The sequence below is a fragment of the Plecotus auritus genome (assembly GCF_963455305.1).
Source record: "Plecotus auritus genome assembly, chromosome: 2".
Lineage (NCBI taxonomy): Eukaryota > Metazoa > Chordata > Mammalia > Chiroptera > Vespertilionidae > Plecotus > Plecotus auritus.
Genome location: NC_137771.1, coordinates 185,118,883 through 185,140,708, shown reverse-complemented (window position 1 = coordinate 185,140,708; position 21,826 = coordinate 185,118,883). Strand labels below are relative to the sequence as shown.

The 21,826-nt window shown below is 50.2% G+C and overlaps 1 protein-coding gene across 18 annotated transcripts; it reads left to right on the top strand.

Annotated features, from left to right (window-relative positions):
• The first annotated feature begins 959 nt into the window (after positions 1-959).
• EIF4G1 (eukaryotic translation initiation factor 4 gamma 1) lies at positions 960-21,641 on the top strand. 18 transcript variants are annotated; one of them, XM_080656113.1, is made up of 34 exons: positions 972-1,107; positions 1,928-1,984; positions 2,206-2,298; positions 2,593-2,679; positions 3,166-3,186; positions 3,765-3,941; positions 4,230-4,296; positions 5,355-5,467; positions 6,272-6,364; positions 6,563-6,629; positions 6,951-7,778; positions 8,026-8,114; positions 8,203-8,389; positions 8,476-8,609; positions 8,737-8,895; positions 9,055-9,243; positions 9,426-9,623; positions 9,830-9,976; positions 10,172-10,408; positions 10,589-10,693; positions 10,815-10,974; positions 11,179-11,282; positions 11,881-11,983; positions 12,438-12,540; positions 12,772-13,004; positions 13,143-13,261; positions 13,386-13,558; positions 13,872-13,997; positions 14,136-14,217; positions 17,082-17,180; positions 17,277-17,411; positions 17,519-17,600; positions 17,737-17,877; positions 21,021-21,641. In XM_080656113.1, the coding sequence occupies exons 3-34, from the start codon at positions 2,239-2,241 to the stop codon at positions 21,200-21,202; spliced, it is 4,800 nt and encodes a 1,599-aa protein (XP_080512239.1). In that variant the 5' UTR covers positions 972-1,107; positions 1,928-1,984; positions 2,206-2,238; the 3' UTR covers positions 21,203-21,641. The 18 variants fall into 18 exon arrangements, with proteins under 18 accessions (XP_080512238.1, XP_080512237.1, XP_080512241.1 ...); XM_080656109.1 differs by having other exon boundaries at positions 4,197-4,296; positions 9,058-9,243; XM_080656107.1 differs by having other exon boundaries at positions 4,197-4,296; positions 17,737-17,828.
• The last annotated feature ends 185 nt before the right edge of the window (positions 21,642-21,826 follow it).

Below are 21,826 nucleotides of genomic sequence, written 5' to 3'. Positions count from 1 at the left end.
TATATTGCCAGGTATTAAGTAGGAGAATTTGGATTAAAACCCAGGCTATCTACCTGACTCATGGTATGTGGATTTGGCTTTAGTATGGTCCCTTCTGAGGTCTCAATTCTTTTGACTTACTGGGCAGTTGTTTTGAGATTACTTCTTCCATTATTCTGAATTTTCCATGATTGATTTTTACTCTCTGACAGTGGCTGGACTTCGTGAAAGACATACCCCTTATACTAATTTCATAGTTAGGATGTTTCAATTTTTTTTAGCATAGCACTCAGTTTATATATTTTTAAATTATTTAGATAGACTTTTTAGAGAGAGGAAGGGGTGAGAGAGAGGAGAGAGAGCAAGAGACACAGACATCGATTTGTTGTTCCCCTTATTTTCTCATTCATTGGTTGATTCTTTTTAAAAATTTTTTATATTCATTTATCTTTATTTTCTAAAGTTTTTAAATGAACATACATTACTAATGTAAAAAACAGTTTCTAAAACATTGGTTGATTCTTCTATGTGCCCTGACCAGATCAAACCTGCAACTTTGGTGTATCCAGACCACGCTCTAACCAACTGAGATACTCAGCCAGGGCATAACACTCAGTTTAATAGGTCTGTCAATGAACTAACCTACATCATTTTCAAAGGCTGTATAGTTCATATTTCGTTTTGTATTTTTATAGAATATTTTACATACTATTTGTACCATGACTTACTTAGGCAATACTGAGTCTTTGATTTCAATATTCTCGACCCCTAGCTAGCACTTCACCTAGCACTTAGTATGCACTCAGTAAATGCTGGCTCAAAGTATGAATGAACTAAAGGACTGCGGAACACTGCCTCAGAGTTGGAGGGTCTGTCTGGAGTTCTAAAGTTCGGGAGGGGACACGGGGGCGGGCCGTGGCTGTCACATGACGAGGCGGAGCAAATCCCATGTGCTCCGCGGCGCCGGGCGCGGCTCCGCCCTCCGCGCCGGTCACGTGGGGGCGCCGGCTGCGCCTGCGGAGAAGCGGTGGCCGCCGAGCGGGATCTGTGCGGGGAGCCGGAAATGGTTGTGGACTACGTCTGTGCGGCTGCGTGGGGCTCGGCCGCGCGGACTGAAGGAGACTGAAGGTAAAGCCGCCATGTCCGGGCCCGACCCGGCCCCCCCACCCCCTCCCCCCGCATCCGCCGCCATCCGGGCCGGGACCGGCCACCCTGTGCCGCCGCCCCGGCACCCTGGCTCTGCGGCTCAAGCTCAGGCCCCCGCCCGCCAGGGCCCGATCCCCGGCCCACGTGTGCTGGGCCTGGCCCGGCCCGGCGGCTGGGTGGGGGTGGGGAAGCGCGGGGCCAGAATATGCGGTCCCTGCGGCCTGGGAGGGCGCCGGGTTCACCGGCCACGAAGTCCCGCCGCGGTCTGACCCGAGGAGGCCCCGCCGGCGCTGGCACCGCGGCTCCAGGCCCGCCGCCCCCTCCCCCCTTTGCGGCCCGGCCGCCGGGAAGTGACACGTTGTTCTTTGGCACTGGTCGGCTCTGCGCAGGGAGGGCGCAGGGGAGGGAGGCAACGGCGGTGGGCAGGGAGGAGCCCCCGGCCCCGCCCGCCCGCCCTCCAGGCAGACCCTCGCTTGAAACCTGCTCCTCTTCGGCCGCCGCCCGCCTGGCCTTTTACTGCCCGACTCCCGCCCTTCCTGGCTTCCACTCCTGGGCGGCGGCAGGCTTCGCCTCGGGCCCCGCGCGGGTGCCCCCGTGGCCACCCGCGGCAGGCGTGCCTTGTGTGCCCCTGGGCCAGGCCCGGAACCCGGTGTCCCCAGGTGGGGGGTGGGGACACCACGGCCGAAGCTGCTAGCTCCGTTTATGATCCGGGAGCCTGGTGCCAGCGAGACCTGGAATTTCCGGTCTGGTTGGTCTTGGGCCCCGCGGAGCCAGGTTGATACCCCTCACCTCCCAACCCCAGGCCCTCGGATGCCCAGAACCTGTAGGCCGCACCGTGGACTTATTCTTAACCGAGGGGGTGAGTGAGGGTGCTGTTTCAGCAGGTCAGGGGGGTGGTTGGAGGTGATGCGGGTTGACAACGTGTTGGTGGGGGCATAAGCTGTATCTTGTCTGCTCCTTCACCCCCTTGGCGTCTCAGGGGCTCAGTGTGGGACCTAGCCCTTTTCTAACCCCTCCCCCACTCCATTTGCCTTAAGCTTGGGTCCCTTCCCCTTTCCGAGCTCCACTCTTTCCCAACAGGTGTTGGGGGGACCCTGATGTGGACCAAATGAAATGAACAAAGCTCCACAGCCCACAGGCCCCCCACCCGCCCCATCCCCTGGACTCCCACAGGTAATTAGGAAGGAATTAGCAGAGACTGGGGTGGGGGTGGGGGAGATCAGGCAGCCGGTCAGGAACAGGTTCCAACCCTCTGGATTTTCCCACCCCCATCTGTGTCAGGGCAAAGTGCAGTTTTCTGCTGCCAGATTGAGACAGGGCTCCTGGCTGTTCCCAGGGGCTGTCATGGAGAGGGGGTATGTGGACTGCTGAGGCTCTTGCCCCAGATCTGCTCCCCTTACTTCACCAGCTTGGGTTTCTGCCCCACCCGGGTTTCCCCTCTTGCTGAACTCTGGTCTCCCCCTTCAGCCAGCGTTTCCCCCGGGGCAGACAGCACCGGTGGTGTTCAGTACGCCACAAGCGACACAAATGAACACGCCTTCTCAGCCCCGTCAGGTGAGGGGCTGTGGGGATGGGAATAGGGGGCCTGGGTGGGAGCTATGGAAAGCTTAAGCCAGCTTGGGCCTGGATGGAAACTATGGAGGCCCTGTACCTGCCCCAATTTCCTGACAGTTGCTCTGTGTTCTTTCATGCGACTCTGCACTTGGCACTGTTGATTACTTATGGCCCTTTGGGGAGTATGTAGTTGGTGGGGGTGACATTACTAGGGGTCCTGGTGCCATGAGAATTGGGGGCAGTACTTTGGGCCCTGCTGCCAACTCCTTTCCTATTTCCTCCTTTTACTGGGAGGCTGCCATTGCTCCATTCCCCTTCCCTTCTTTCTCTTTGGACTATGGCAAGATAAACACTCCAGCTGCTTCTTGCCTTTCTCTGTTCCCTAAATTCTTCCTCATTAAGTGGGAGGATTCTTGTCCTACTTCCTCCCCCCCCCCCATCACCTTGGGGATAATGCTCTTCTTTCCTGTCCCCATGTGCTCTCAGGGAGGATTCAGGTCTCTGCAGGTAATACCCCTTTGTTAATTCCGGACCTTCTCCTGGTCTCACCCTTATCCTCTGTCCTAGTCCAGGGCTAGACCTAGGGACTGGAGGTTCCGGGTGGGGACTTATTTGCTGTCTAGGTTTTCAGTCTGCGACTGACTGATGCATGTTAGGGGCTAAATCTTGCACTGTGTATCTGGCAACTGGGCGACCTTTGCATGTTAGTTCCTCAGTACTTGAGGGTGGAGCTTAGTTCCTCAGTACTTTAGGGTGGAGCAGTGCATGCTGGGAGTATGTTGTCCAAAAAGGCTTTAGTTAGGCATAATGCATCTGGGTGCTAGGAAGCCTCTGCAGAAGGGCAGCCTGGTGGAGGTGACATGAGTATGCATGGCAGTGAGGGAGTAAATACACAGGGTGTGAAGTGTATACCTCAGTGTAGAGGGCATGTGTAGTAGGTACAAGAGGCCACTTAACCATCATTTGGTGAAGTGGGTCTTGGAAGGATTGGGCCCCATGCTCCATAGCCCTAGTACTTCTCTCCAGACTAGAGACATTGCAGAGTGGCCCTTCCCAATATCAACTGCCTTCCTCCCTCTTGACAGCACTTCTACCCTAGCCGGGCCCAGCCCCCGAGCAGTGCAGCTTCCCGAGTGCAGAGTGCAGCCCCCGCCCGCCCTGGCCCAGCTGCCCATGTCTACCCTGCTGGATCCCAAGTAATGATGATCCCTTCCCAGATCTCCTACCCAGCCTCCCAGGGGGCCTACTACATCCCTGGACAGGTGAGGCGGGAGGCTGGGGGCTGGAAGCCACAGAATCTTGTACTCCAACCCTCATCTCCCCAATCCTGACCCTCCAATCCCATCTCTTCTCCATAGGGTAGGACTTCTTTCTGGTCACTGCCCAGAGTTGGCTTGTCCTATCTTTTTTTTAATGGCTTGTCCTATCTTGCCCTACATTCTCTTTGTAGTCTGATATGATACTCAGCTTCCTCAACTCCTTCTCTCTCCCTCCTCCTCTCCCTTCCCCCTCACCAGGGGCGTTCCACATACGTTGTTCCGACACAGCAGTATCCTGTGCAGCCTGGAGCCCCAAGTTTCTATCCGGGTGCAAGCCCTACAGAGTTTGGGACCTATGGTAAGCAGGGGGAGGGGGAATCAGGTGAGAGTTGAGTACAAGAGACATCTAAACTCACTAATTCCTAAAACCCTTTCTAGGCTTGTCTCTTGGTCTAAAAATGATAGGGTTAGTAGGTTGTAGGGATATGTGTGGGTGGTGGGGAATTTTATCCTATTTCTGAGAGTTGGAGTCCTCCCCACCTCAAGGAATATTGGATCAGGCACCAGTTTGAGGGCCTGTAAGTAAACATTTCCTGTGATACTCATTCCATGGTTGCGGGGACCCATGGATTTGGGAGGTTTTTGTAGCTGTTTTTCATTTATATTCTCAGAGAGGATTAGTCTGTTCTTTATGGTAGTGGTTTCCAGAGTTTTTTGATCATCTATCACAAAAAATTTTGATTAGGTACCTCTAATACATCTTATGTTTTTGTTTATAAATTTGCATAATTTAAACAAATAATACTTAGGTTGCTTGTGACAAGTGGAGATTATGGATGAGATTAAAGAATGTATCCCACTTTAGAGACCATTGCTTTAAGGAATTAATTTTTCCTCATCCTGGGCCTGGTTCATAATTTTACTTTTTATTTCCTTGCTCCTGAGCAAAGGGCTGGAGACTGGAACTGGACTCATGTTGAGTGGATAGGGTTGGCAAATCTCTTTTTCTCATTCCCAGCCAAAGACCTGATTCTGTTTCAGGTTAAGTAGTTGCTGCTCCCTCAGAGTATATATGTACATGGTGCCTGGGGTGGGGTACATACAGCATGTTATCAGGTGAAAGAGGAACAGACAGAATTCTGGTGGCTGGTGTGTGATGGGGAACGAGTCCCTGCCTATAAGGGGTGTGTGTGCCAGTGTCAGGAATTCTTGTAAACGCAGCTCAGACTGGTTCCCCAGCTTTGATAGACACCTAATTCCCTTGGGGAGGAGGGTGGGGCAGGGCAAGGGGCCGGCTGTGGGTGATGAGAAGTTCTGGGGTTGGGAGGTACTCAAGCAGGCATTTGTATATGATTGTGCCCTGACGCTGCCACCATTCTTCCTTTCCGTGTGTCGTCTCCCCCCTCCCCCGCCAAGCTGGCACCTACTACCCAGCCCAGGGTGTGCAGCAGTTTCCCACTGGTGTGGCCCCCGCCCCGGTTTTGATGAACCAGCCACCCCAGATTGCTCCCAAGAGGGAGCGGAAAACGGTGAGTAGCAACAGGGGCTCTAGGACGTGTTGGAAAGGGAGAATCAAGGTCAGGCGCATTGTGGGTCAGGGAGCAGGAAGTTGAGGAAGGAGATCTTCAGTTGAAATGGGCAAAGAATGGGGATCTGTGAAGTGCTCATGTTTTTTTGTATGGTGCTAAGATTACTTTAGAAGAAGCTCATGGGAAGACTAAAGTGGCTGGTGGGGAAATTCCTGAGAGACCTGGGTTCTGGGGTCCAAAAGATCTATGTTTGGTTTTAGGTTTCTGGTGGCTTGCTTTAGAAATGGTTAGTTTTCTATGGCCCCACCCCCACCCCCTAGTCCTGGAAGCTCTTGAGGCCTCCGCCTCTGCTCAATCCTCAAGCCCTGGGCGTGGTGCCCAGAATAGGGTGCCAGGGCTGGGGAAGCCGCTGAGTCACCCTGGCTCCACCCACTGGATCTGGGCCCTGCCCCCAGAGATCAGGCCGACTAGCCACAAGTGAGCCGAATGGGTCCTAGATAGGGGTCCTGGGCCCCAGGGTGTGCAGCCACTGCCTTGGGGACTGTTGGGGCAGGGATGAGGGAGGGAGGGGCATTGTGATGTACAGGGCTGCTCTGTGAGGTCAAGGGTCTCAGGGGTGGGGACCAGGGCAGGGACTACAAGAGCAGCCGGATGGGTTGACAGTAGAACTCATAGGGTTTCCGGCACCCGCCCACCTGTTCCCAGTGGGAGGGTGGAGGGTTGGCCTGGAGTTTTAGGTGTGGGGCAGGGTGGAGAGGTGGGCTCCTCCTGCGTTCCACTCATCCTGTAGCTTTTTTTCCTCAGATCCGAATTCGAGATCCAAACCAAGGAGGGAAGGATATCACAGAGGAAATCATGTCTGGGGCCCGAACTGCCTCCACACCCACTCCTCCCCAGGTATTGTCTGCTAAGTAAGACCATGGTTTGGGATGGCTATTCTGCCCTGGACTCCCAAGTCCGGTGATCTTTTCCTTCAACTAAGGGATTTATTTCCCTGCTTCCTGGATTCTAGGCAGAGCTAAAGTAGAAATGGCTCTAGTAAAGAGGGTTGTGGGACTCTTCAAGGCAAAGTTGGTAACACTTTGTGTCCTGCAGACGGGAGTCGGCCTGGAGCCTCAAGCTAATGGGGAGACTCCCCAGGTTGCTGTTGTTGTCCGGCCAGGTGTGTAAGAATGTGGAGCAGAGCTTTTATGGGGAGAAGAAGTGTGACAGTTTAAAATGCCAAGGAGGTGTAAAAAATAAAACAAAATGCCAAGGAGTTGGGGTGGTGCCTTGAACCAGGTGCCAGAGAAGAATGACTTAAGTTTCAGGTAGTGGATTTTGAGTGTGGGTTGGGTTTTCAGTGAAAAGGGAAAACGCTTAGGTGGGAGAAGATTGGGGGAAGGGAACATTAGGTTGGGAATGCCTTGGCTGGGAGGCGGAGGTGGAGGAACAACAGAGAAAGACTTGCCTTTAATTACTCATTCTTCTTCCTGTGGTGCAGATGACCGGTCACAGGGAGCAATCATTGGGGGCCGGCCGGGGCTGCCTGGCACAGAGCATAGCCCTTCAGAATCGCAGCCTTCATCACCTTCTCCGACCCCATCACCACCCCCAATCTTGGAACCAGGATCTGAGCCTAATCTTGCAGTCCTCTCTATTCCTGGGGACACTATGACAACGGGGATAATACAAATGTCTGTAGAAGAATCAACCCCCATGCCCCGTGAAACTGGGGAGCCATATTGTGTCTCTCCAGAACCCACTCCCCTCGCTGAACCCATACTGGAAGTAGAAGTGACACTTAGCAAACCAATTCCGGAATCTGAGTTCTCTTCCAGTCCTCTCCAGGTTTCTATCCCCCTGGCATCTCCCAAGGTGGAAATTCTTCCTGAGCCTAATGGCACGGTCCCATCTGAGGATCTAGAACCAGAGCTAGAGTCCTCAAACCCAGAACTTTCCCCTTTCCTTCCTCCCACTTGTCCCTCTGAATCCCCCACGCCTATTGCTCCAACTGCCCAACCTGAGGAACTGCTCAATGGAGCCCCCTCACCACCAGCTGTGGACGTGAGCCCAGTCAGTGAGCCAAAGGAGCAGGCCAAGGAGGTTACAGCACCAGTGGTTCCCCGCACCATCCTCTCTGCCACTCCAGCTGTGGCTCCTCCGGTGACTTCCCCTGCTCCAGAGGAGGAAATGGAGGAAGAAGAGGAGGAGGAGGAGGAGGAAGGAGAAGCTGAAAGTGAGAAGGGAGGAGAGGAACTGCTTCCACCAGAGAGTACCCCTGTTCCAGCCCACCTGTCCCAGAATTTGGAGGCAGCAGCAGCCACCCAAGGTAAGATGTGGCTGGATGGTGGAGGTGGGTCAGGGTGTGGTTCTTTCTATTTATTGATCTCCCATTTGTGCTATTATGTCTGGGTCAGAAGCTCTGTGATGGAAACTAAGAACTAGATTAAGGAATTTTAAGAGAGGGTGTGATGGAAAGAGGAAATGTTACATAGTGACTGCTTTTTCCCCCTAGGGGTTAGGGGCACTTCTTAAGTTATTCCCATTCCTTTCTTCCTCCCCTGTCCTAAATATAGTGGCAGTATCTGTGCCAAAGAGGAGACGGAAAATTAAGGAGCTCAATAAGAAGGAAGCTGTAGGAGACCTTCTAGATGCCTTCAAGGAGGTAAGGAAGCAGATAGTAGCAGAGGGCAAAGTTTGGGTATGGAATAGTGGCTGAATTGCAACCAAACGGAATTTCCCCACGGTTGCAGGCGAACCCAGGAGTACCGGAGGTGGAAAATCAGCCTTTTGTAGGCAACAACCCCTGTCCAGAGCCTGAGAGCAGTAGTGTGCCCACACGACCTGAGGAACCAGATGAGACCTGGGACTCAAAGGAAGACAAAATCCACAATGCTGAGAATATCCAACCTGGGGAACAGAAGTATGAATATAAGTCAGGTATGTTGAAGGAAGGTTGAGAGGGCTGAGTACTCTTATCAGGACCCCAGGAGACAGTATGGTTGGTTCATCTGTCTTTCTTACAGATCAGTGGAAGCCTCTAAACCTTGAGGAGAAAAAGCGTTATGACCGTGAGTTCCTGCTTGGCTTTCAGTTCATCTTTGCCAGTATGCAGAAGCCAGAGGGACTGCCTCATATCAGTGATGTGGTATTGGATAAGGTTGGTGGGCTTGAGGGGAAGCTAAGTTTGTACTGACTGGCTGGCTGGCTGGGGAGGAGCCCGAGGTCCGGAAAGAGCAGTCAGTGGTCCTAACCTGTTTCTGATACCTTCTCTGTTCTTTTCACAGGCCAATAAAACACCACTGCGGCCACTGGATCCTGCTAGACTTCAAGGCATAAATTGTGGCCCAGACTTTACTCCATCCTTTGCCAACCTTGGCCGACCAACCCTCAGCAACCGTGGGCCCCCAAGGGGTGGGCCAGGTGGGGAGCTGCCCCGAGGGCCGGTGAGTGGGACTGGCTAGAGGGGTAGATGGGCAAGGGGAGTGGGATGTGTGGCCCTCTGTATCTCATTGGGGAATTAGAAGTTTTCCCTGAAGATGTGTGGTAGTGGTGTCAGGTTGTGCTGACTACTGTATCTTCTCTTGTCCTTACCCCTTGCTTAGCAGGCTGGTCTGGGACCCCGGCGCTCTCAGCAGGGCCCCCGAAAGGAGCCACGCAAGATCATTGCTACAGTATTAATGACTGAAGATATAAAACTGAACAAAGCAGAGAAGGCCTGGAAACCCAGCAGCAAGCGGACAGCAGCTGATAAGGACCGAGGGGAAGAGGATGCTGATGGCAGCAAAACCCAGGTATCGGCAAGTCCTTTGTTTAGTCTCTATTCTTTCTCTTCAGAGTTTGCTGAGCCAACTTTGCCTATTTTGCTTCTGTCCATCCTATCCCTAGCCTCTCCCATTCTCATACCCTTTTCCCATCCCTCCCAGTGGCCCCTGTTCTGAGAACCTCAATGGATCCTATTCCCTCTCCCCACCAGGACCTGTTCCGCAGGGTGCGCTCCATTCTGAATAAGCTGACACCCCAGATGTTCCAGCAGTTGATGAAGCAGGTGACGCAGCTGGCCATCGACACCGAGGAACGCCTGAAAGGGGTCATTGACCTCATCTTTGAGAAGGCCATTTCAGAGCCCAACTTCTCTGTGGCCTATGCCAACATGTGCCGCTGCCTCATGGCGGTTAGTTTCCACTATTTTCTAAATCTTGTGGTCTGGCCTCCCATTTCTTGAGTCCAGCTTCTTGGTTCTCCTCCAGTCTGTGCTGTTGATGGCAGCTAAGAGGAGGCAGAGCCGGAGCTAAAGGTCTTCCTGGCTTTTAGGTAAAGACTGTGAGGGTCTTCCCTGCCCTGGACTAATCTGAATGTGACAATCTCTTTGACATACAGCTGAAAGTGCCCACTACAGAAAAGCCAACAGTGACTGTAAACTTTCGAAAACTGTTGTTGAATCGATGTCAGAAGGAGTTTGAAAAAGACAAAGATGATGATGAAGTTTTTGAGAAGAAGCAAAAAGAGATGGATGAAGCTGCTACGGTGAGAGAAAACCAACCAATTTCACTGCTTATCCAGAAGCTACTTAGCTGTAGAATTGGGGGTGAGGGTAGTGGTATGGGGGTTTCTCTGCCTGAGGACATGAGTGCTTGTTGCTAGGTATAGAAATCCTGATGTTGGAGGAGAGGGTTTTAGCCCTGTATCTTTTTGATGTGTTTCCTGTCTCACGATTGCCAGGCAGAGGAACGGGGACGCCTGAAGGAAGAGCTGGAAGAGGCTCGAGATATAGCCCGGCGGCGCTCTTTAGGGAATATCAAGTTTATTGGGGAGTTGTTCAAGCTGAAGATGTTAACAGAGGCAATAATGCACGACTGTGTAGTTAAACTGCTTAAGAACCACGATGAAGAATCCCTTGAATGCCTTTGCCGTCTGCTCACTACCATTGGCAAAGACCTAGACTTTGAAAAAGCCAAGGTAGGTAGGGGTCATGGGATGTGGAGGGGGACAAGGTGAAGTACGTGGGGCCTACTGTCCACTGATAAACTCCCTGTTGGGCTGTCATGTCTGGGCCACTGAACCACAGTGATGGAGCTGAGGGCCTGCAGCTGGAGGTGAAGAAGTTCCTGGCCTGATCTCTTTGCTGCTTCTCCCTAGCCCCGAATGGATCAGTATTTCAACCAGATGGAAAAAATAATTAAGGAAAAGAAGACTTCATCCCGAATCCGCTTTATGCTGCAAGACGTGCTGGATCTTCGACGGGTGTGTGTCCTTGCCTTCCCACTACTAATCTGCTGCCTCTGACCCCACAGCCCCCAGTTGTGCCTGCTTTGTCTGGCCTCTCTGATGTAATTATCTTGTGGTTGGCTTCATGTCCCCACAGAGCAATTGGGTGCCACGCCGAGGGGATCAGGGTCCCAAGACTATCGACCAGATCCATAAGGAGGCGGAGATGGAGGAGCATCGGGAGCACATAAAAGTGCAGCAGCTAATGGCCAAGGGCAGCGATAAGCGTCGGGGTGGCCCTCCAGGCCCACCTATCAGTGAGTTTGAGGCTACAATTGAGGGGGGGCAATATGAGGGGTTGTGCTTTCCACTGATGACTTCTTGTTAGTGCCACGTGTCTGGGCCACTGATACCCCATGATGGAACTGAGGATCTGAGGAAGCGAGGCTGGGGTCAGCCCAAGTGGGACAGGGCTGTTAGGCTTTACTCACTATTTCAGTATGCTCTCCTTTTTGTCCCAGGCCGTGGCCTCCCACTTGTAGATGATGGTGGTGGCTGGAACACAGTCCCCATCAGTAAGGGCAGCCGCCCTATTGACACCTCACGACTCACCAAGATCACGAAGGTAGGTGTGTGTATGTTGGAGGGGGGTAATGTTTGTAATAGGATATTGAGGGATCAAAGTAGGCATTAAACACAATTTGGGTCTCCGTCCCCTCATTCTCTGAGGTTGGGAAAGTGACAGCTAAAATTTTCCTCTTAGATTAACTGGTTAGATTACTAGAGACAGGACTGCCAACTCTAGGACGTGTGATCATATTGGTCTGGGCCACTCTGGTCAGCACACTGAGATACACACCAAATTAGGTAGGTCCATTCCCTGTTCTGTACATCCTCCAGGCTAAAAATGGTTTTTACTGGTAGGAAAAAAATGAATGTTGTTATGTGATGTGAAATTATGTGAAATTTACATTTCATTGTTCTTAGTTTTATTGGAACTCAACCACACTCATTCCCTTTATCCTCTGTGAGTGCTCTTGTGTGACAGTGGCATTGTTAAGTAGTTGAATAGAGACTGTGTGGCTGCAAAGCCTAAAATATTTACTATTTGGCCCTTTACAGGAAAAGCTTGCCTGGCCCCTGGTCAGGGCTGTTGGTGGCTGTGTGGTTGGGGGCTTTGGCCAGGTCAGACCCATGACTCTTCTCCCCCTTTCTTTCCTCAGCCTGGCTCCATCGATTCTAACAACCAGCTCTTTGCACCTGGAGGGCGATTGAGCTGGGGCAAGGGCAGCAGTGGAGGCTCAGGAGCCAAGCCCTCTGACGCAGGTAGGGAGGCCACTGTAAAGAGCTGGATGTTTAGTAATGAGCTCTCTTGAGGGTAGAGCATTGTCTGCATGGGAGGCTTGTCTGTGGGGCTTTCAGTACAGAGTGGTTAGGTCAGCCTTGGGCAAACTACGGCCCGTGGGCCGGATCTGGCTGTTCTATCTGGTTCTCTTGCTCTCCCCTCCGCTCCTTTACTTTGAATTTATATTAGTTCACACAAACACTCCCATCCATGCTTTTGTTCCGGCCCTCCGGTCCAGTTTAAGAACCCATTGTGGCCCTCGAGTCAAAAAGTTTGCCCACCCCTGGGTTAGGTAATACAGGAGCCATGTACTACTTGGTGGGACGAGGGACTGAAATGCTTTAGTGTTGGGGCTAGGACCAAGTGTCCCAAACTGGCAAGTAGGTGATAGGATGTAAAAAAATATATTTTAATCTTCACTTACTGCCTCCCCAGCATCAGAAGCTTCTCGTCCAGCTACTAGTACCTTGAATCGCTTCTCAGCCCTTCAACAAGCAGCACCTACTGAAAGCACAGAAAACAGACGTGTGGCCCAGAGGTGAAGTTTCCTAGGTCTCTGTTTTTCACACACATGGAGGATACCATGATTGGGTTTGGGTTTTTGCCATAGGATTCCTCACACACGACTGTAATGCTGAGAGGCCCTGGCTGAGCATGGGGCATATTCCTGATGCCAAGAATAAGGCCTGATGGTTGCTCAGCATGTTGGGTAAAGGAGCAAATGCCTGGGCAGTACTGATGCGAGACCATGTGCTTGTCTTTCTTCCAGGAGTAGCTTGAGCCGGGAACGAGGTGAGAAAGCTGGGGACCGGGGAGACCGCTTAGAGCGGAGTGAGCGGGGAGGTGATCGTGGGGACCGGCTAGATCGCTCTCGGACACCTGGCACTAAGCGGAGCTTCAGCAAGGAAGTGGAGGAACGGAGTAGAGAGCGGCCTTCCCAGCCTGAGGGACTGCGCAAGGCAGCTAGCCTCTCGGAGGAACGGGACCGCGGGCGGGATGCTGGTAAGGGGTTGAGAGAGGAAGGGGAGGGAATGGTGTGGGCTAGTTTGGGACTAGTCAGTCCCTAGATAGTCTTCAGAGCTGCAGTTTTCTGGGAAGACTGGAACTGAAGAGTCTCTGATCTGTTTTGTACCCCCTCAGGGAAGCGAGAAGCAACCTTGCCTCCTGTGAGTCCCCCTAAGGCTGCACTATCAGAAGAGGAGCTAGAGAAGAAATCCAAGGCCATCATTGAGGAATACCTCCATCTCAATGACATGAAGGTTGGTAGTGGGAGGGATCTGAGTGATGGTAGAGTGGGCAGAGACTGTGCTGCCTGGTATACATTGTAGGGTCTGGACTAGATTCTGACAGCTCTCTTCCTCCTGTACCCTGTGCCCCCTGCAGGAGGCAGTGCAGTGTGTGCAGGAGCTGGCCTCACCCTCCCTGCTTTTCATCTTTGTGCGGCATGGCATCGAGTCCACACTGGAGCGCAGTGCCATTGCTCGTGAACATATGGGCCGGTTGCTGCACCAGCTGCTCTGTGCTGGGCACCTCTCCACTGCTCAGTACTATCAAGGGTATGACCGACTTCTTTGACCCTCCCATTTTTACAAAACCACACATTTCCTTCCTTTGTAGGACCTGTGGAACCTTGAGGAAGAATGTAGGTTCCTCAACCACCCTGGTCAACATTATTTTTGTCAGGGGTAGGGGGTTGAGCCATCTAAGGACAAGAAGGTGTCCTTAGCTTGAGATAATTGCCCCATGTTTAGGAAATATTCCTGATGGGCTCTATGTTTAATTCTTTAGTCCTGCCTTGTTACCCCAAAAGGAGGGTGGACACCTGGCTCCTTTTTCCTAGAATGCCCTAACTTTGAATTCCCTTTGCAGGCTGTTTGAAATCCTAGAATTGGCTGAAGATATGGAAATTGACATCCCCCACGTGTGGCTCTACCTAGCAGAACTGGTAACGCCAATTCTGCAGGACGGTGGAGTACCCATGGGGGAGCTATTCAGGTGAGCTCCCTTAGCTGGAATTCAGGAGAGGTAGAAAAGGGGGGTGAGGACGGAGGGGTGGTTGGCTAAGATGCCTGGGTTTAGGAGGGTTGGGTAGTATGTTGAGGGCTTAACAAAAACAACTGAATTTTCTAATAGGGAGATTACAAAACCTCTGAGGCCCCTGGGCAAAGCTGCTTCCTTGTTGCTGGAGATCCTGGGGCTCCTATGCAAAAGCATGGTGAGTGAGAGCCTTTCAGGGATGATGTGTTCACTGTGCTGTTTGGGCTATTTGGGGTGACATTGAAGCCTCTCCTGGTCCTTTGGTGGGATGGGGTTAATGGGGATGGATGGTAATGCTGTGTTAGTATCTGAGAGAGGCTGGTACCCCCTCAGACCAGTTCCTCTTAGAGTTCTGGCCAAGTCAGGAGAATGGGAATCTAAACCCTTGTTTGATTGTTTCATTCATTCATTTTATTTATTCATTTATTTTACTTTTTATAAATAATGTTGAAAGTATTATATATGTCCTTATTTCCCCCATTGCCCTCTCCCCATTCATTCATTTTTTTAAAACTAGTGTTTAAAGAAACACAAAAACATTTACTACATAGTAGGCATTGATAATACAGCAGTGAATAAAAACAAGTTGGAAGAGGAGAAAAAAGACGACAACAAAAACAACAGTGTGAAGTAAAGCATAAAATAAAGTGGTTGAAATTGAGTGTTTTAAGCACTGTGAAGTTGCAAACGAGTGTCTGTTTGATAATCATGACAGTATGCTTTCCTGGAAAGGCGCTGAAGCTGCCTGGTGTGAAAGTTAATTGTTGACTAGCAGGTAGAAAGGTGGGAAGATAGGAAAGGCAAGCTGGGTGTGGTGTTTAGTGGTAGTGAGAAGTTGGAAAGTGCATTTTCAGAAGAGTTCAGCTACCTGGAACCTGGAGGAATGAGACTTGGAATTGAAAGGAATTGTTCTTTCAGCATACATAATTATGTACCAGGATAATTTATGTTTAAACAAAGAAAAAGCATGTTGAACTACTTCTGTATTTTCATTGAATCTAAGGTGCCATAGCTTATAGGATGTATTTATGCTCTGCTAAGAAAAAAAAAAAAAAAAGACTTACGGTCGTATTTTTAAACGTAATATACTTCCCTAGCTGGTTTGGCTCAGTGGATAGAGCATTGACCTGCAGACTGAAGAGTCCTAGGTTTGATTCCGGACAAGGGCACATTTTTGGGTTGTGGGCTGGATCCCCCAGTGCAGGAGGCAGCCGACCAATGATTTTCATCATTGATTTTTCTATTTATCTTTCCCTTCCTCTCTGAAATCAATAAAAATCTTTAAAAAGATAATAAAGTAACGATTAAAAAATGTAATATGCTGAGACAACTCCATTTCAGTGGTGTTAAAATCCATGGGCATCTTTAAAACCTATGAACTGCTAGTATAATATCTTGTTAAGGGTTGATGTCATTTTGAATACCTGTGATTATGAAAGTAATCCTTTTAGGATCTCTTGCTTTTTATAGGATACTAGTGGCTGAGTGCATGAAATTCGTGAGGGGCGGGAGGGGGGGTCCCTTAGCCCGTCCTACACCCTCTCCAATCTGGGACCCCTCAGGGGATGTCTGACTGGTTTAGGCCTGATCCCACAGTCGGACATCCCTCTCGCAATCTGGGACCGCTGGCTCCTAACTACTCACCTGTCTGCCTGCCTGATCACCCCTAACCACTCTGCCTGCTGGCCTGCTCGCCCCAACTGCCACCCCCCGCCAGCCTTCTCGCCCCCAACTGCCCCCCCCCCTTGCTGGCCTGATCGCCCCAAACTGCCCCCCTAGCCAGCCTGCTCGCCCCAAACTGCCCCCCCCCGCCAACCTGCTTGCCCCCAACTGCCCCCCTGCTGGCCTGCTCGCCCCCAACTGGCCCCCCTCCTCCCCCTACTGGCCTGATCACCCCCAACTGTCCTCCCCTCCTGGCCTGATCTCCCCTAACCACCTCTGCCTCTGCCCTGCCACCATGGCTTTGTCTGGAATGACGTCTGGAAGGTCTCCTGGTCTAATTAGCATATTACCCTTTTATTAGTATAGATGTGCTCTCAGACTGCTGTTTATGAGAGGATTCTGATTTGTGTTGTGGGTGGAGGGGTGTACATGCTTTTGAAATTTTCTGGACTTGGGAACCAATAAATGTACTTGTTAGCTGTCCTTTCCCATCAGCATTTGTTACTTGGAGTAAGGAAAAACGAAGCTATTTTAGAAAAAAACGTGTAGGGGTAAGGCTAGGATGAGGTATTTATTTGGATTTGGCTGTTTACCTTTTGTGATCCAATAATTCTTGGATAATCCTGTGAAAGGTAATTGACATCTTTCCTGGAGCCTCTTAGGCCATTCCCCCCAACACGCAGTCTCATAGTAGATGGGTGCCTTGTGTCTATGACTGATGTCTATGCCTGGTACTAGACTGTAAACTTGGAGGTCCTATGCCTATTTTGTACCTCTATAGCAGTGGTTCCCAACGTTTTTTATGGCCATGCCCTACCTAAGCATCTCTCAAATCCTGATGCACACCCCCGCCCCCTGACATAAAATTCTTATTTAAAAAGTGAACTCCTATTCATGTGGAGGAAGCCTAAAAGGTCATTTAACTTGGTCTAAACAAGATTCCAAAGAACATGGCATCCATGAAAGAGAAATATAAAAGAACAAAAGGACAGTTGAAGTACTGAGGAAGAAATCACTAAGAAATTGTTTTTTAAAAAAATGATAATATGAAGTGATATGAAAATACAGCAAATAAAGTTTCAAAACATATAATAGAGGACTGAAATGCATAAATATGTCATAATGTATGTTACATACTGTATATGAGGCTCCTAGAATATAAGAAATGCAAAAAATAACTCATTCTTTAATTCCCCCCTTAAAAATCAAATTTCTCCCCTGTGGAGCATGTGCCCCACGTTGGGAACCACTGGTCTATAGCATCCTGAGCTCTAACTGGCACCTAGTGGCCTTTCAGTAAATATTTGATAGATGCCATTTGTGGTGCTGTTAGATTCTTGGAGAGAGAAAGGGATGCTGAGTTGGTCTTGTGTTTTCCAGGGTCCCAAAAAGGTGGGGGCACTATGGCGAGAAGCTGGACTCAGCTGGAAAGAATTCCTACTGGAAGGCCAGGATGTTGCTGCATTTGTTGCTGAACAGGTTTGTTGCTGGAGCTCCATTTGGGGCTGGCCAGTCTTCCGTCATCTCACTCACGTGGCACACTTACCTCTTGACTATGGGCTTTTTTGGTTGCAGAAGGTGGAGTATACCCTGGGAGAGGAGTCAGAAGCCCCTGGCCAGAGGTTGCTCTCCTCTGAGGAGCTGAGCAGGCAGCTGGAGAAGCTGCTCAAGGAGGACAGTAGTAACCAGCAGGTGTTTGACTGGATAGAGGTACGTTTTTTTTTTATATCGGGAGAGCAGGATAAAGGAGAAGTTCTGGTGTGATGGGGGCAGAATTCAGAATTTATGGGTCATATGTTTTTCTTTTTCCTGAATAGGCCAACCTGACTGAGCAGCAGGTAGCATCCAACACATTAGTTCGAGCCCTCATGAAAACTGTCTGCTATTCCGCAATTATCTGTAAGAGGAGCCAGGAAGATGGTGGGGCAAGGGTGGGCCCAGCAGACGGAGGGAGGGAGGTTTTGGTCTTTGCCTTCTAGTTCTGAACCAGAATGAGGGTGCATTATCCCACTTATCTCTGTCTTTCTTCCCATAGTTGAGACTACCCTCCGAGTGGATGTTGCAGTGCTGAAAGCACGAGCGAAACTGCTACAGAAATACCTATGTGATGAGCAGAAGGAGCTGCAGGCACTCTATGCCCTCCAGGCCCTTGTAGTGACCTTAGAACAGCCCCCCAGTAAGAGCCAGGCTGGAGGGTTGGGGTGGGGTGGAAGAACCGCCAGAAAGCGGGGACAGTCATGGAAAGGTGGGTGGTCATTGGAGAGCAAAATGCTCTGATGGTTGATTCCTTCCCTCTGTAGTGTTTGTTTCCTTGTCTACAAATGGGAGGAGTTAGACTCAGTCTTGAAGGTGTGACTACATGTTTTGTGCTTAGCCAACTATTAGGTGTCAGGAATGCAGAGCTGATAAATGATGGTTCCCTCTGCCAGGCACAGGGCTGAGATACTTTTCTTGCCTCATTTAATCTCATAACTATTCTTTAGAATAGATGGTGTTGTCTTCCATTTTGGGAGACTGAGGGGTTAGGTTAACATGCCTGAGGTATTCATTCCGCAAATAGGTAGGTGCTGGGGCCCTGGGCTGTTAGCAATAAATCGAGCACAGTTCCCATGCTGTCCTGGAATCTGCAACAGAGTGAGGAGTGTTGGAAGATGGATCCTGTGGTGTGCTCTTTGGGGGAGTACACTTAGTCTAAGGCAAGCGTGTCAAAATCTTAGCCAGTGGGCTGAGATTTTGACATGCTTGGTCTAAGGGATAATGAGTGGGAATTGACAAATGGGAGCTAAATAACAAGTGGGATGGGGAGACTTGAAAAAAGGAACTGTGTAGAAGGCCATGAAGTAGGAAGAACTGGACAGAAGGTAAAAGAACTTGAAGGAAGACCATTGTGGGAGAGCACAGAAACCAGTCATGTGAGGCAAAATGGGGTCGAGAGATGGACATGGGCTGGGTCACGCAGGGCTATGTACCCAGGGGTTGAGTTTGGGGCTTTAGCCTAAGGACAAGAAGAGGCCTTTGTGGGCCTTTAAGCAAAATTAAAATATTCTAATTCAGTCTTTAGATCTGGCTATTAGGGGAAGAGTATGGTTTGGAATAGGGGTGAGTGTGAATGCAGTAGGATCAGCTAATCCAGGAATGTGTTGGTAGTGGCTCAGTCTGGCTGTGGAGATGGGAGAGGTGTGGGCAGATTCCAAGACATACACTGACTTGGGAGAGGGCGATGAGAGTCATATGCCTCCCAGGATGGTTTTTAGTATTTAGTAGGTGAGGTGAGAGTGTGGTACCATCCATTGAGTGGTAGGGAACACTGGATCAAGTTGAGTCTGGCCATATTGAGTTTGTGGTCTGTGGGTGGGGGTGATCAGAGATGTTGGTAGATAGCTGGATATCTGAATTCATTTGGAGAGGAAGAGATCAGGGCCAGAGGTCTACCTGTGAGTTGCTAGCACAGGGCAACAACACATGCAAGTCACAAGTAGAAAAACAAAAAGTTACGGGATTGCCTGAGGGAGAGTGATGAGGGCCTAAGTTAATACCTTCAGGTGAAGGATCAACAGATAGATATCAAGGAGGACAGGACCCTATGAATGAAGGACAGTAATTTTAGGAGAGGGAAGTGGTCAGTAATGCTAGATACTGCTTGAGAACTCCATGAGAGATGACCTGAAAATTAAGGGTTTCTGTAGCATAAAAACATGGAGGCCATCCTGGCAGAATCATTTGGTGGAGTAGGGTACAGGAACTTAATTGAAAAGGACTGAGTAGTATTTGAGAAAACAGCAAATGTAAACAAAAATCTTTGAATTCAATCTCTGTCAAAATATGAAAATACTTTGGGTATGACATAGTGGTTGTAAAGGAGGCCTTTTGTGTTGAGATCAGAGAAACTTAGGCTTGAAAATACAGGGCAGATTGTGTGTATAGGGTCCCCGGGGTGGGTGTGCAAAGGATTTGGAGCACAAGTTTGGGACAAAAAAATGTACTGCTGCCATTGCTGTGAGATGGGGATGGGAGGCTGCCCACTGGCAAGCAGTTGTAGATTTGAAGGTGTGCATACCCCTAAGAGTATCCTAGATTGCAGCTTCTTAGGCAGCTCAGTCAGCATTTCACAAATGAACTGGGCTCTAGATTCTATCGTTTAGTTATTTCTCTCTCCTTTAAAAAAAAACTTTATTGATTCTTTAGAGAGAGAGAAAGAGGAAAACATCAATTTGTTCCCCTTATTTATGCATTCATTGATTCTTTTATGTGCTCTGACTGGGTATCGAACCCTCAATCTTGGTGTATCGGGATGACACCAACTGAGCTACCTGGTCAGGGCTCTCTCTCTCTCTCTCTCTCTCTCTCTCTCTCTCTCTCTCTCTCTCTCTCTCTATATATATATATATATATATATATATATATATGTTTTTATTGATTTCAGAGAGGAAGGTGGGGAGAGAGAGAGAGACATCGATGATGAGCATCATTGATTGGCTGCCTCCTGCATGCCCCCTACTGGGGATCGAGCCTGCATCCTGGGCATGTGCCCTTGACTGGAATTGAACCCAGGACCCTTCAATCCTTAGGCCAACACTCTATCCACTGAGCCAAACAGGCCAGGGCTTAATTTCTTTATTCAGAAGAAATATGTTCACTACTTTTAGGAATATAAAGTTTGCTTTGGAAATAACGGCAGTGCAGTGTGGGAAGGAAGTAGGTTGTGTTCAGGGTTATAGGACAAGTGTTTGGGAAGGCTAGGGGTGAGGGAGAAAGAGGGTCAGAGCAGGGGTTGCTTGAGATGAGCCTAAAGGAATTCACTAGGAAGGTGACAAGAGAAAGGATGTTCCTGGCAAAAGATGTAGCACATACAAATATGTCAAGGCTAGAGAGGGTGTGTATGTTCAGGAGGTGGAAAGTAAGAGGAAATTGGAATCAAGTTTGTCAGGATCTGTAATAGGGGCCAGTAGATGTTTAGGGTTATACCCTTGAATTGTGAGTGATACATCTGGGATTGTGATTCCAAATTCAGGAGTACCAATTTTACATAGTTTTCCCTGTTAATTATATTATGAGTGAAGAAATTTGAAGCTGCTGAGGTGAGTGAAGCTAAGCAAGTTTTGTAAGGTTTGGCTAAGTGAGTCATTCCTGCGCACCAGTCTCTAGATCATGAGGTTAGCGTCCCGTCAAAGACGTAGTCAGTCTGAGATGGTCAAAGATACAGATGTCTGGACAGTGGGTCAAGGGCCTTGTTTTAACAGTGGAGCTTGGGAGGGATTCCTGTGGGTGGGATGGAGTGGCTGTGGGCAGCACACCTCTTACATCTGTCCTACCTTGCAGACCTGCTTGGGATGTTCTTTGATGCGTTGTACGATGAGGATGTGCTGAAGGAAGACGCCTTCTACAGCTGGGAGAGTAGCAAGGACCCCGCTGAGCAGCAGGGCAAGGGCGTGGCCCTTAAATCTGTCACAGGCTTCTTCAAGTGGCTTCGTGAGGGGGAGGAAGAATCCGACCACAACTGAGGGCCGGTGGGGTCGGGGACTTGGAACCCCATGGACACTCGGATAGCCCAGCCAGCCGCCCGGACTGCAGGGGGGTCAGCAGCAGCGGCCGTGGCAGTGGGTGCCTGTAGTGCGATGTGTCTGAGCTAATAAAGTGGCTGAAGAGGCAGGATGGCGTGGGGCTGCCTGGGGCCCCCCTCCAGGATGCTGCCAGGTGTCCCTCTCCTCCCCCTGGGACACAGAGATATATTATATATAAAGTCTTGAAATTTGGTGTGTCTTGGGGGGGCACCACTGCTTGCCCCTGGGGTCCTTTTTTTATTTTCTGAAAATCACTCTTGGGACTGCCGTCCTCGCTGCTGGGGGCATATGCCCCAGCCCCTGCACCACCCCTGCTGCTGCCTGGGCAGGGGGAAGGGGGGGCACGGTGCCTGTAATTATTAAACATGAATTCAATTAAGCTCACTGCCTCTGCTTTATGGCCTTCTCCCTCGGAGAAGGGGTATGGATCGGCGGGCAGCCTCCTTTCCAGAGCTAGCACTACAGCAGCTTCCTAGAACTTGGCACCCCTCTTACCTCTTCCCCTGTCCATGATTGTGGGAGCTGGGTGTCACTTGGGAGAGTGGCCCTTGAAGTGGATGTGGT